Here is a 15823-nt window from a genome sequence, read left to right as displayed (position 1 = left end):
TGCCTTGTAAGAAGGACTAAGTGGTCGCTGCAAATATAACCCGGTTCAAGTCCGAAGTCGAATCCCACAGGGAACTAACCTATTTACTATAACCTTAAATAATGCTAATGATAAGCTCAGACAACTTCCAGATGCAATAGTTTTATGAATAATCAGTGAAATTTATTTAGCCAAGGAAAAATGACAATAACATTAGCAATAATCAAGGCAAAATTGAATTCAAGAGTAAAAGGATCTAGGGCTATTGATTTCCCTAATTGCCGGATTAATTCTCAACTCTTTAGCTATAATCTCGCCGTAATACTCTATGAGGATTATGATTTTTGGGCTACCGTAATTACCTTTCGATCAATTACGATAATTTACTAGAAGCATTCTCTCTAACTACTCTAGTTAACAATTTATGCAACTCAGAATCATCCCACCAAAGCTTCGTTATTTCTAACTCCACTTTTAAATTCAAGTAATTAATCTCTTAACTTCCCCCAAAGTGGTGTTGTTCAATAACAATCTAACTAAGTGTTCTTTCTCAAGCAACACAAGGTGAATAGACACGATTAATAGAGGGCCCTTTCAATTAACCATAATACAATACGTAATTGAACAATCATAGAACAAACACGGCTATATTATAACAAAATAGAGTCAAGACTTCATCCAACAATTGGTTCCATCAACCCTAGATAACAGATTTAGCTACTCATGCTAATGGAAAATAAATCACTAAAATAATTCATAATCAACAAATAGAAGTATCAAGAAGAAGATGAACACTCTTAGGAATTTATCCGTCTTCTCCCCCTCGTTCTTGCCTAAAAAATCTTCTAAAAATAGCGCTGACTCACTTCTGGGCGAGTTTAGGTTTCATATAGGTTTAGGTTAGTCGCCTAGGAAATTACATAATTAACCCTGCGTGTTTGGCTTTCGTCCGCGGCCGCGGATTCGATCGCGGATCCGGCCGCAGATTTGGACTGCCTCACTGCCTTGAGTTCGCGGCCCACTCCGCAGCCGCGCACCTGGAGGGGTCGTTTCGCTTGCTTTCCTCGCTCCTTTTCGATCGGGATAACCTTCGATTGCCCTTTCACATTCCACGTTGACTCCAAAACACTCGTTAGCTCCCTCCTAGCTCGGAGTAGCTCCTGCAAAGCATAAAATTCTTAATTAGAGCATTTTGTTATCTTTTAGCATTCAAATATCAATAAAGTGCGGCTAAATTAGAGTGTAAGTAGTGTCTAAATTGCATGAATATAGCATACTATCAACACCCCACTTAAAAATCATTGCTCATCCCCGAGCAATCAAACCACACTCTAAGAGGCTTCACTGAGCGACTTTCCTACTCGACACACCAAGAATATTTCACATAAATTGAGTACATTAGTGCAACATCTACACCTCAAGAGTTGACTCCCTCTAGCCACACAATGTTCCTAACTGGCTTACTTACTCTATATCAAAGGTCCAAACTTACCTCTCCTTCATGAATCAAGTGCCTGCTCACAACAAAAGAGACTCATTTCCCAATCAGTAAAATTCACACATACTGAGGAACTTTAAAAGGAACAGAATTCACTCACCCTCAGAAATGACATTCTTGTGCCACAGAAAATGCACTATAGTCTTGCCCGTAATGTACGAGTCTACTAATTGAGCTCACTTAGTCTAGGATCAAGTAGGACTTTATTTGGATATAATGTAGGCTGTAAGTTGGGTAGGATATATTTGGATATATAATAGTGACTATACCTCCCTAAGCACTTTAATACATTTATTTTACAATCAAGTCCACACCTAAGTTAAACCAATATTTTCATTTTTTTTAACACCACATATACCACCCCACACTTCGTTTTTGAGCAAAATCACCTTAAAAGCCACCAAAGATTTATTACCAATCAACATGATACACTATTAACAATGTTCTTCTCTTTTTTTTTCCAAGTGGCCTTTTCCAACAAGATTTACCTTTCTCCTTATTTTCTAGTTCCACTCAAAAGCTCCATCAACTACCCCACACTTTATCCTTTGTAAATTCATAGTATTTCCAGTGCTTACGAGAGGTAAAGGATTCAAAAAGATGGTCAATTCAAACAAGGGATAGGGCTTATAATGTGGTTGCCAAAGAAACAGGATTACAGGCTCAACGAGGTTAACTATGGTACATAGCAAATAGGTGGGTGGAGTATGTATTATATGGTTCAACAAAGAAATACCTATATCACTTCCCAGACTAAACAAGACTACCATTTCGCTTTGCAGACACACAGAGCAAGTTCTAGGCAAATGTCGTGCACAGAATATAACAAGCCTCCCACACACATGGCACATGGCTCATTCCAGATTAGATCATCAAACACTCAGATCAGAGTATTTCAGCCAAATTAAGAACATACATTTTAAGGCCTTCTTACAAGAGTCAACAAATGAGCCTAAGCGTCACACTAAAGTAACCGCTATATTCAAGGCATTACGAAATCAAACAAGGCTTCCTATTTTAATTCTGCCTGTAGCCCATAAGTTCCTAACTAAAAATAAAATAAAAAGTTAACTACACCCGGTTCAAACAAAACCCTTGAAAAAGAACCGTGGTTTGAAGAAAAACCAAGGGGGAATTGATACACTACTATAAAAGAAAATCTATTTTTTTTTCTTTCGACTTTAGTCCCTCAAAAAACCCGTCGAATGATATCTATCGTTGGGCCAAGTTAAAATTGATTTATACAAATAAACTACAAAACTATCTACATACAACAAAGTACCCCCCCACCCTACACTTAAAAAGATGGTATGTCCCCATGTCATACAAAGTGAAGTAATGTGAGGTAAAGAAACTTCCCTGGTGGATCAGTCTTGATCGGAGACAGTGCCAGGGTCAAGATGACATGCTCTCCCCAGCGCACGCAGCCAGCCCATGATTTTCTTTTCTGACTTCGCATTTTGGGTTGCCAAAGCATTAAATCTGGTCCCCAATTCTGTGATGGAAGTGCGCAGTCCTGCCATGTCTTGTTCTAGGGCTGTCATTCGTGTGCTCCGTCTGACCTGGGATGGTCCTTCAGCCACTGCAGCTTGTTCCTATGGGGGTGAGGCAGGTTCAACCTCCTCCTGCCCTTCGTCACCCTCTTCCGACGCATTAGAATCTTCACTATGAGCTGCTCCTGGTGCCACCGGATCTTTCCCGATGGTCACTTTGTCAGCCCGAAACTTTGCTTCTTTCTTTACCATGCCATCCGCATTTGGGTTCTCAGGCACCCTTGCTGCCCGGCAGCATCTAGTGATCAGAGAGGGGAAAAAGAACCCATACCTCTTCTGTGTTGAACGGACGAACATCTCAGACTGAAGAACCTTGGCCACATCAAAGTTGTGGCCATTCACGAAGCACCATATCAAGGCTGCTCTCAGACCATTTAACTCCATGGTATTGTGGGACGGCAGTAAGCAATTGTTGCTGATGTACAACCAGCATTTTCCTTCAAAAGTGAGTGAGGAAGAGTGTAGCTTTGATCCCGGCACAACCCACACTACCTTTTTGTATGGTGCACAGATAGTTCTGAAAAACATGTTCCATGTGATGGGTTCTCTCCTGTAAGTATCATAGAAATCTTCCTCCCCATTGAATTCAGGCAATCGATACACTCTCATGATGGCTTCTAATGAGGCATACACCCTCGTGTGTCGCACAGTGCATATCCTATCCTCATGTTCGGGGCAGTTGGCATAGAACTCCCGAACAAGCATCAAGTTACCCTCCTCCGGCTCTTCAAAAAAACAATCCAATTTGTGCCTGATCAACTCCCGATACATATTAGGGCATTCATCCTGGAGGGACGCCCTGTCAATACCTCTTTCCGGTATAGATTTTTTAGTGGCCTTTAAACTGAAATGGTCTTGGGCAGCTCTGGAGACAAACCTGGTATGATCAAACTGAGCTGCACTGGTCTGTGCTCGTCCCCGAGATGAGCCTCCATGACCACTTGATGAGGCCCCGGTAGAGCGTCTCTTCCTTAAGGGTTGCATTTTACCTACACAATAAATACTACTATCAGTGGATAGAGGAATATGTATCCCAATGGCGGTTACTCAGACTTCACTCGCACAATTGATCATAATTTATCTCCAACACTCATTAAGGCAAATCAACAAACAGGTAGTGTGCATATGTACCCCCAAGTCACCCAAAAACACAATCAAACCTAACAATGGATTCCTCCAAATCAATCAATTCAAATAGCCTCCATATACCACATATAAACCACAATCCAAATCCCAAACAAAAGTACCTATGATTTTACTACCCTATACAGAAAAGGAAAATAAAATTAAAAAAAATACTAAGAAAGAGGAATAAAATCATGTACTTACTTGGAGATCTTGAGAAGAACGGAGGTTGGAGATCGGTTGAGTGGAGAAGAGAAGGAAGGAGAAGAGTCTTGTGTTAAAAGAAAAATATGGGGGAAAGGAAGGGTTTGGGTTCTTGAGGTTATGGAGGGAAAAAGAAGTGGGGGGGGGGGGGGAGTGAGGGGTTTGGGGGGTTTGGGTTCTTAGAGTTAGGAAAAGAAGAAGAGAAGTGGGGGGGGGGGGGGCGAGGGGTTTGGGCTCTTAAAGTTAGGAAGGGAAGAAGAGAAGTGGGGGAAAAGGGGGATTAGGTTAAGGAAAAGAAGGGGGTGGGGGATTAAAATAAAAAAACTTACCTGAATACTCTATGAGGATTATGAGTTCTGGGCTACCGTAATTACCTTTCGATCAATTACGATAATTTACTAGAAGCATTCTCTCGAACTACTCTAGTTAACAATTTATGCAACTCAGAATCATCCCACCAAAGCTTCGTTATTTCTAACCCCACTTTTAAATTCAAGTAACTAATCTCTTAACTTCCCCCAAAGTGGTGTTGTTCAACAACAATCTAACCAAGTGTTCTTTCTCAAGCAACACAAGGTGAATAGACATGATTAATCGAGGGCCCTTTCAATTAACCACAATACAATACGTAATTGAACAATCATAGAACAAACACGGCTCAATTATAATAAAATAGAGTCAAGACTTCATCCAACAATTGGTTCCATCAACCCTAGATAATAGATTTAGCTACTCATGCTAATGAAAAATAAATCACTAAAATAATTCATAATCAACAAATATAAGTATCAAGAAGAAGATGAAAACTCTTAGGAATTTATTCGTCTTCTCCCCCTCGTTCTTGCCTCAAAAATCTTCTAAAAATAGCCCTGGCTCACTTTTGGGCGAGTTTAGGTTTCATAAAGGTTTAGGTTAGTCGCCTAAAAAATTATATAATTAACCCTGTATTTTTTACTTTCGTCCGCCCGTCCGCGGCCGCGGATTCGACCGCGGATCCGGCCGCGGATTTGGACTGCCTCACTGCCTTGAGTTCACGGCCCACTCCGCGGCCGCGCACCTGGAGGGATCGTTTCGCTTGCTTTTCTCGCTCCTTTTCGACCGGGCTAACCTTCGATTGCCCTTTCACGTTCCATGTTGACTCCAAAATACTCGTTAGCTCCCTCCTAGCTCGGAGTAGCTCCTGCAAAGCATCAAATTCTTAATTAGAGCATTTTATTATCTTTTAGCATTCAAATATCAATAAAGTGCGGCTAAATTAAAGTATAAGTAGTATCTAAATTGCATGAATATAGCCTACTATCAGCCTCACGGTGGACGGCAAACTATTTACCCTAAAAAATGAGTAACAATTAAATTTGTATGCAGTTAAAGGACATGTGATTTAATTTAATACGAATGATCTAAAAATAACAAGTAATTAAGTTAAAGAAAAAAATGAATGATCAAACCAATTGTTATGTGATGATCAAGCCTGATCTTGAGTTGAATACTGAAGTTCGGCCTCGATCAGACCCTCGATATAAGGTTGGTTGCGATTAAAGAAGAGAATAACTAAAGAGCACTTTGAATAGTAGCTAGAAGACAAAAGCGAACTTTTTACTGCTTTGATTTGCGTGTCAACAATGTGTCAAAATAAAAGAAACTTTTTTCTTTATACAGTAGGGGAGTTTCAGTCCTAGTACAAGTCTAAATAAGGTAAAAAATTTCTTTTTCCGATAAATGCCGATCCGTAGTTGATATCAGACGGGATTCGTGCCGTAATATCCGGTTGATGGCGAACATTACGGCTCCCCACTTGTCATGCATAATCGTTCCCCCCTTTCCCCCTTCCCGTGGTCTAGAAACTTTACTTGGTCTAGATTCGTTACTTTTGTCGTGTCCGATCCCAGATATATCGTTCACTCCTCTCGGGTCCCGATATGAGGGGTCCTTCGGCCTTACTTGTAGTCGCGTCGAACCGTGCTTCCCTCTTGTTTCCTTATTGAAAAATCGGAAAAATATTTTCCCCGATTTTACCTGTACACACGATGAAGAAAAGGAGCTCCTGTTGTGAGCTCCCTCGAACCCCAATGCCATAGTTCTCTTACGCTTCTTGTCTAAAATTAATGACGTTTTATGCTAATATTGTTAAAAATGACAAGCATGCGAAACAGTAATGATGTTATTTTGTGCTAGATATTAAATTGAATTGACTTGTTCATATCTTAAGTTTGGATCAAGAAAAATAATACATAAATAATTGCCATAGCAACACTATTGTAATCCCCCCGCACTTCCAGATGGCTCTTTCTTGAAGTGACAAACAATCTTGTAACCAATGGATAAAATATTCCTCTCTTTGATTTACTAAGAGACTATACGAATTATGTTTGAATCAAAGCTTAATTTGCTTGCACAGGTAATTATAATGACTTCATACATTTTTTAATTTCAGTTGACACTAATTTTCTTGTATACGTTGTTATGTCCCAGATTCAGAATCCATTAATCAATACTATTCCAGTTATTATAGTGCTTTTTTCATAGTTAGTGGTTCAATTGTTCGTAACTCAGTTAAGGAAAATCGACGCGGTTTCTTTCAGCCTACAAACATGATTTACAGGAATTTTTTAATGTAAAGTACAATTGCAATTTCAGCCACTAAACAATTACTATCTATTATTTTTGGTATAGACACAAGGGTTGTTGCATATGCTATGCTTCAAAAGAAGTTACCTTGTTGGGTTGAAGCAGCTTGCAACATACCATTGGGTCATTGACAAAATTTACTTTTTTATTGATATGATATGATAGTGGAAAAGAACACTCTGTTCGGCTTCAAATCAAACGAAGCGGCGGATATAAGATTTAATATTTATGGTTTTTTGTAATGGCGGACTCAAGATTTTATACAAGCGGGTTCAATATTACAAGTACATAACTTTAATCGTAAAATAGCAGTTGTCAAGTGGGTTCAAATAAAATATTTATACAAATTTTACGCAGCTTTAATCCTAATTTATACATATACACAATATTATTTTTTGAGGAAGCGGGTTCAATTGAACCTGCTTGCTATCACGTGCGTCCGCCACTGGGTTCCTGCAACGACCTCAGGTAAATTTTCAATAGTAACTGAATTCACATTTAAACATTTTTAGATATTTAGTGAATATTTTGAACACATTTACATTGTTTGGATAAAAACTATTGGGTTCACGTGAACCCGTAAGTCGCAAGCTGAATCCGCTACCTGCTATAATGTCAATTTGGCATAATCAAATCCTTGAGAGCAAAATATTTTGGATTAGAGTGTGCTTTCTCTATAAAATTACAGTATTCCGTAAGTGATTATGTGAGAAACCGCAAAGAGAATTATTGGTGGTAACACATATCGATCCGAAAAGAAGGTGTGCATAATTCTACAGATACTATCAAATCATTCTTCTTCGTTTAACAAAAAGTGTATAAGATTAATACGTATACATATCATATTGAAGCTGGGTGGATGAAATGTAGGCTCGCATTTAAGGTTTTGTGTGATAAGAATGTGCTACCAAGACTTAAGGGCAAATTCTACATAGTGGTGGTTAGACCGACTATGATGTCTGCGGCTCAGTGTTGGCCCGTCGGGATCAGAAGTCTCATGCCTAAAAGATGAAAGTAGCTGAAATGAATGTTGAGATGGATACATGACCATACTAGGAAAGATAAGATTAAGAACGAAGTTATTAGGGACATGGTGGGAGTGACCTTTGTGGAGAATAAGTTGCGGGAATCGAGGCTGAAGTAGTTCGAGCATGTGAAGAGGCGAGACATAGATGCGCCAGTTAGGAGGTGTGAGAGGTTGATCATGGCAGGTCTGAGGAAGGATAGGGGTAGGCCAAAGAAGTACTGTGGAGATGTGATTAGGCAGGACATGCATTGCTCCAGCTTACCGAGGACATAACCCTCGATAGGAAGGTGTGGAGGTCGAGAATAAGAGTTGAAGGCTGACAGGTAGTAGTGAATTTCTCCTAGGCTAACCAGTAGTACTAACACTATATTTGTATTTTCTTATTCTTGGTTCATTATTATTACTTTGTGTCATTTGCTTCCGTTATCCTATTACCTTGTTGTTGTTATTGTTTGTTGCTTTCTTTTCACTGTTTCTTGAGTCGGGGGTCTATCAAAAATAACTCATCTACCTTCATAAGGTAGGAATAAGGTGTGCGTATACATTACACTAGATTGTTGTTGTTGTTGTATGGCATGAAAATAAATACTTTAGAAAAAAAATAGTTGAGTTCTAAACACTAAGTTAACATTTTGAGCAATCCACTTATGAAGTTGATTTTAGATTGCGAAACGCTTTTCTTTTTGGGTATAAATTATAATCATCTGGTACCTAGGATTTACTCGTCCGATTAATCTAAAATTGTGTTACGCACAGGCCATTTAAGGGAGAACCACTTTCTATTAGGAATTTCTTTATTTCCAAAGCTTGAATCCAAGAGTTTTTTTGTTAAGGGGGAAGGAATCAAATCTATCCTATCTCGTAGTGATTGCGAAGCACTTCATAAATAATTCACATTTGAAAGCTAAAAAGTATTTCTAATTTTCAAAGTTATTCTCAAACGGGCCTGAAGTGAAAGGTGAATCGTGATTGAGAGGATGATCCCCATTGAAAGCCCAACAAGATAGAAAATATTTGGAGGTAGATTTAGATGAATTTCTGGAAGTTGAGAGTGAATAGGGGTGTCAAATGAGTAGTTGGGTTACCTTTGCATAGATTAAATTGAGTTAAAATTAATAAACAGGATGAGTTAACAATTCGTGAGATGTTTGCTTGTAGTTTTAGCCTAAATTATAGATCATAACCCATTCTATCCAGCAAAAAATTATTTTCCATTTGTTCTTTATTTCTGTAATTTGTTTAATTATTAGATCAATCTAATACTACCGCTTTTCTTCTTGTTTATTACCCACAAAACCTTTTTTTTTCTTCCATATTTTGATAAGTTTTCATATATGTAGCCCAAATTCGCCGATGCTTTTAGATGGATCAACTTGAGTTATGCTCAAAATAACCTACTATATCAATGGTAATACAGACAGCCTAACCCATCTAAGTCAAGTTATATTTTTATGAGCTAAATTATTTGGCACACCTATCACTTCGACTTAATACGACATTCATATGACATATTTGTAGGTCATATTAATGTAACTTGACATACTTGTTGGTCCTATTTATATAACTTAATACGACATCTTACGACATAGGTCATATTGTTTTTGGATTAGTTCTATATTTTGAAAAATAGTACATCTAGCTTGGAAATATCTTGTGCAATTTAGCTGTATTTTAACCAAAGTTGGAGAAATATAATATAATGTAGCATTTTTCACGTGTACATCTTCAAGGAAGTGTTCTGATTAGCCATTTGTTTGACAAGGAAAACATTAAACTTGTTTAACTAGGATTATTAATTGAGCACATACTTTGATTTAATTTATATTGAAAGATGTCACGTAAGTTTTATAGAGGAAGCCTTATGTGATGTAACAAGCATAATTTAGGATTTTAAATTAATTCATGAGTTAACTGTGGAGTATTAATTTTGTGTTGTAGTACTACTACGTTAATGTAGGAATAAGTGTGTATTGCACGTCTATAACAGGACAAAACTTCCCCTATGTTTCCAGATTGTCTCCACTAATGGTTATTTTGAACTGTGGGAAAAATGAAAAAGAATTCTTGCTACACAACTCCTGCGTTTCACCACGTGAAAGTCATTCCAAGAAAAATGATTGAGGTGTGAATTTTTTTCAACAACCAAAAGATAGTTTGGCACAACCCGTGAATGTTTTTTTGTTGGAGCTAACTTATTTGACACGAGTTCGGTAGAATTCGGTAACTTTTATTTAAAATATTTAATTATGAACTCAGTAAATAAGACGTGTTATAGATTTTTAGCAAATTCAAAACTCATGAACTTTAAATTCTAATTCCGACTCTGAGTGACATTTCACATTATTTAGCATCAATGAAATAAACAATCTCGTTAGATTTTTTCATCCAAGAAATGACCAGACCAAAGTAAGTTGGAAAAAAAAAAGAGAGTTAAGTATGCCTTTCCTTGTAATTGAGTACCTTAGAAAGGTTGTTGCGTCAGATTTTGCTTAGTGCCTTTTGCTTCTCAGAAGAAAGCAGTTTGAGAAAAATTATAGTAAGCAAAAGCAACGTGAATTGATTACACACAAAAGTTGTGGCCAGAAATGACTCCTTGAAAACTCTCAAAGCCATATTTCATTTTCGAAAAATTGGTACACCGAAGAAAACTATCTCCAGAAACTATCTCCAGATTTTGGGGAAAATACTATTTTTATAACGGAAAATGTATTGAAAATGATTCAAAAATATTTTCAGTTAACTTTTAGATCCGCAAATGTCCCTAAAGTTTGTTTTTAGGCTCAAACTTACCCTTATATCTAACAGAAGGGTCAACAATACCCCTAACGTATTGAAAATGGTTAAAAAATACCCCCGTTAATATTTTGGTCCGTAAAATGCCCCAAACGTTTGTTTTTGGGCTCAAACTTACCCCTATATCTAATAGATGGTCAATGTTTTGACTTTAATTTCGTCATATGGTATTTTCTTAATCCACCACGTGTATTATTTATATTAAATAAAACTCACATGTATCTTTTAAAATATCCAAAGACCCTGACCTGCTCCTATATATTTGGACGGTCGGCTAAAAATAATTACATTCGCTAGTTAAATATATAAAAAATATACATTGATTATATATAAAAATATGTATATTATACATTAATATTTTAATATATATTTTACATGATATTATTTTTAGGAGATATTATACGGTGTAGTTTTCCCTTCAAACTACACCATATACTTTGGGGTTGCTAACGTATTTCTTTTGGTTTGTTTTAAGCCGCTTTTAACTTATTTTAAGCTTTGTTGAACTTTGTCAAACATTGAGGGTGTTTGGATTGACTTTTAAAAAGTAGCTTTTAAGCTAAAAGCTAAAAGTCACCACACAAACTAGAAAAATGTTTAAAAGCTAATAAGCACTTAAAATAAGCCAATCAAAACACACTCATTGAAAAAAGCTAAAAGAGCTTAAAAACTTATTTGATCAGCTTAAAAGCCAATACAAATACTCTCTAAGTATTATTTTTTCCAAAAATAATATTGTATAGTCGCTCTCAAAATAATAGCAAAAAATAAATATTTTTTGTATATATAAATTTTTTGTATGTTATATATAAAAATTATACAAATTTTATATATTTTTTCGTCTATCAAATATAAATAATTTATTAGGCGGGCTAAAAGTGAAAAAAAAATCTTTATTTTTTGTGTATTTGTACATTTACATTAACCTAGAATCTAGAAGACCGGTCCATTCAGGAAGTGGTTAACAGCTGGTGCAAGTAACTACAGAATTAAATGTGTGTTGCATGTGCACAATAGGACAAACATTTATGACTGTTTATGCCCCTATATTTCTAGATTATATCCACGAATGGTCCGTTTGAGACGTTGCTAGTTGCTACACTTCTAGAAAAGAAAAAAGAATTGTGGCTACACGGCTCGGTGTGTCACTTTCACTTCTGACTTTTCACCACGTGAAATTCTTTACAGAAAGAAACTAGAGATGTGAGTTGTTTTTACAATTAATTAGACCACATGTCTGACTACTTACAGGGCAGCTAGCACAAAGCTTTTCATTCTCAAACACAATGGAAAATCAGATTTTGTAACATACAAAACTAAGCGTAAAGGGTAATTCAGAATACAACATTATGATTCAAGAAACTCAAACAAAAGCCAGTGACTCAACATGTGTATAGGCATCAAAGCAATCATACCGTGCACCACCAATAAAAAGTCTGAAAGAATCAGGCTTTATATCAGCTAGTTCTTTGACTATCCCAGTCTGCATATCATACAAAACAATTTTCCCAGGAATTGAAATCAACAGCCTTGCCCTATTTTCCTCATCTGTTAGAAAACAGAGCACAGTAAATGCATACGGAAAGTTATAATCTTCAGGAGGATACATTTCTTGATTCACCATAGCTGGATACAAACTGGTCAAAAATTCCAAGTTAACACGATACTTCACATACCACTGAGAATAATCACTTTTCAACTCCAAAATATCAAACTCAATATCTTGAGGCTTATGAATTTCAATAAGATGCAAATGCCCACCCGATTCCCCAAAATACTCAATATTCCTGTACCACTGACCTTCTGGAATTTGAGTACTAGGCATTGATTTAAATTTACAGCTATCAATTTGAAAACACAAAAAAGGTCCTGTTTGACTAAACCAGTGTATAGCCCCTTTCCAGAAAACTCCACGGTAGCAACATAATTCCATATTATTATTACAGTACTCAGTTGAATGCCTCCAAATCCCAGAAATTGATGAATACACTGAAAAACGAAGTCGATTTTCAGATAGAGACAACCAAACACAAACAACATCGCAATCCCCAGATCTTTTGGGGTCAAATGCCAAGTTCATGCTTTTCACTACCATTCCGTCTGGCACTGGGATAAACCTATGATGACCTGTAGTAAGATTATAAACGTAAAACTCGGTTTTTGCATCTTCTGATTTAAAACCGAGGCATAAAAGTCCATTACAAGAGCTGATATTACTCAGAACTTTGCCATCACGTGCATCGGATAAACGGTCGTAAATCCGACCCATTGTAGACAGGCGTTCTTCGTGAAGACTAAGGAAATCGTAGTTCGGGTGTCGGCACAAGAAAACACCGACGGTGGAAGCAGAGGAGGTAGAGTTCCTACGGGTGTGGAGGCCGCGGAAATAGGAACTGGAAATAAGGGAAAGCCAGTGTTTCGAGACGCATTGGAAACGAAGTAGAGATTTTGGGGGTAAGCTTAGGAATATTTCAGTTAACAGATCTTCACTGCCGGCGATTTGCTCCGACGAAGGCGAGATTTCGGAGGAAATCGGCAAATGCTGCTTTAGATGTTTGTGGTAACTCCGAGAGTGGGTAAGGGTCAGTTTGATCGGAGCACTAGCACCGCCGTACGATGTACAGTCGCCGGAGACCATGGTCGGATTTTTTTCTTCTGGAAACTCAATGAATTGGAGTGAAATTTAGACACTCTATATTAAGACCAAGTGACCAAAAGTCTGAGGTCTTTGTCCCCACAACTTGACACAGAGAGGGGGGGGGGGGAAGACTTTTAGATAGAGTTAATAATCACATGGGGCAACTTTATTTGTGACCATAGGATTATTAAGTTTACTATTGGATAGAGTTAATAATCACATGGCCCAACTTTATTTGTGAACGTAAGTAAATGGGTTTTGCATCTATACTCTTGGGATCACAATTCAATTTATACCTATTTTGTAAAAAAAAAAATTGTAAGCTTATCCATTTTATAATTAACTTCAGACTTATCGGGTTTGAAGTTTAAAAAAAATTAGTCTGAAATAAAAAAATTACACATCAAATGTATTTAAGGCCAAATAGGTCTGAAATATAATCAATGGTTTCATTCACTTAAGGCCAATAAGTCTGAAGTGAAAAATTACACTTCAGATGCACTTAAGGCCAAATAGGCCTCAAATACAAATTGCCCAGAAACAGAAATTTGGTCTTCAAATTTTAACAATTCAATATACGATATAATACCTAAATCTACTCCAAATGAGCTCAAATTTGAAACATACCCTCCAAATATTATCAAGAACAAACCACAATCATCAATTTGTTAAAACAATAATAAATCTAACGAACTCATTTTGCAATTAGGAAAAAGAAAAAGAAGAAACCCTAAGCAATAATTATTTATCCCAAAATCGGATAACAGTTGAATTTATACGCGATTATAAGGATATGTGATCTAGTTTGATACAAGTGAGAAATCAGACTTAATATGGAAAAATAAATAGAAAAATAAATGCAAACCATGTAGATTGAACAACTTAAGTCTCGCAAGATTAACTTCCTTCAAATTTAGATGTGATATTATTGAAGCCAGAATAATATGAACAAAGCTGGAAAAAATAGTATGTTGTTCTTTCAAGTATGTTACAATGTCCTGTGTGAGCTACTCAGTTCCCTCTATATATTTAGGGAGATTAAGCTTTTAAGACATTATTTTATAAGAAATTATGTAGATCGTTGGCTCCTTTTTTGACTTAATTCCGTGATTTCTGCCATAATAATTGGTTAATGGCGAGAATCACGGATCCTTGTCGGATGAGTTGGCGAAGCTTTTCTTCGAGGTCGTCAGAAACTTTCTTCAGAACGTACTCAGTATCCCTCGGCCCTATACATATTGCAAGTGGACCATCGAATGTTCTTCTGAACAAGGTTGTAGCACCCTGAAAAATTTCAAAATACTTAAGCGCTATTAAGAAATTTGATGTGCACTAATTATATTATTTTGTGTGCAGACAAGGACTATTAATATAATGGATATCAATTCAATATGATAATAAGTGTACGAGATATATTATAAGTGATGTGGGGTCTAAGGAGAGCCCTAAGTCTAAGTCAAGTTGGAAATTACATGATAGACTAAAGTCCCAAATGAGTACGCATAAGAATAAACTTTGGACGAGTATATCAATATATATATAAATGGTTATGTGATGTAAACCCTAACAAATGAAATATCTTCAAGTCTAGTTTCTAACGCTTCAAACCGTTTGTCATTTGAACATTCTTACAAGAAGTTATGACCAAATTACCAAAGGCTTGCGGAGGAGCCTGCGGATGCGAAGCATCCGAGGCCTCGTCTGAAAGAGAGGCTGGCAGTGAACTGCTACCATAGCATCTAAGTTCGCATCCAAACTTCAAAGAGGAGTGAAGTGGGGATGCGAAGCATCCATGGCCGCATCCGAAACCCAGAATTCTAGGCTTATAAATACAAAATCGGGGAAAGAGGGTATTTTGTGTATTTGGGGGTTAGGGTTCTTGAAGTGAAGGGGAGATTTTGAGCTCAAATCAAGTCCAATCAACCAAGATAAGTTATTAATGATGTTTTGTGTTGATTATTACTCAATATACATGAGTTATAACATCATTCCTACATCCAAATACTAGATTTTTTCATCGAATCCTCAAGAACACAAAAATCACCAAAGTTGTGATTTTTCAAGACTGATCTACTAGAGGTAATTCCAATGCTTCAAACTCATTTATTATGAGTAGTTAGAAGTATTTGAAGCATTTGTTACAAGTTTTAATGGTAGAAAGATTGGATTATAAAACTCTAGTTCATGGTATGAATAATATTTTTGAGAAAATAAGGGAGAAGATGAATGGTAATCTTGACGATAAAATTTATGAATACAATGAACCTATGAAATTATTTGTTAGCAAAAGATAGAAGTGATCAACTAAGTAATCACCTCAATTGTATATTTTGCAAGTGTTGATTATGGAAGACGATGAATAATAACTTGGTGGCCAT

General features: G+C 36.7%; 1 protein-coding gene across 1 annotated transcript; it reads right to left on the bottom strand.

Annotated features, from left to right (window-relative positions):
* Positions 1 to 12170: 12170 nt before the first annotated feature.
* Positions 12171 to 13445, bottom strand: LOC104095910 (F-box protein At5g07610-like). The gene has a single exon (XM_009602154.1). It carries the CDS (start codon positions 13443 to 13445, stop codon positions 12171 to 12173), a length of 1275 nt encoding a protein of 424 aa, XP_009600449.1.
* Positions 13446 to 15823: the final 2378 nt, after the last annotated feature.

Source organism: Nicotiana tomentosiformis, chromosome 3, assembly GCF_000390325.3.
Source record: "Nicotiana tomentosiformis chromosome 3, ASM39032v3, whole genome shotgun sequence".
NCBI classification, from domain to species: Eukaryota; Viridiplantae; Streptophyta; class Magnoliopsida; order Solanales; family Solanaceae; genus Nicotiana; species Nicotiana tomentosiformis.
This window is presented reverse-complemented; position numbering and strand designations above follow the sequence as displayed.

Coding starts and splice junctions, on each gene's coding strand:
- LOC104095910 (XM_009602154.1), bottom strand. CDS start 13,445: ATGGTCTCCGGCGACTGTACATCGTACGGCGGTGCTAGTGCTCCGATC.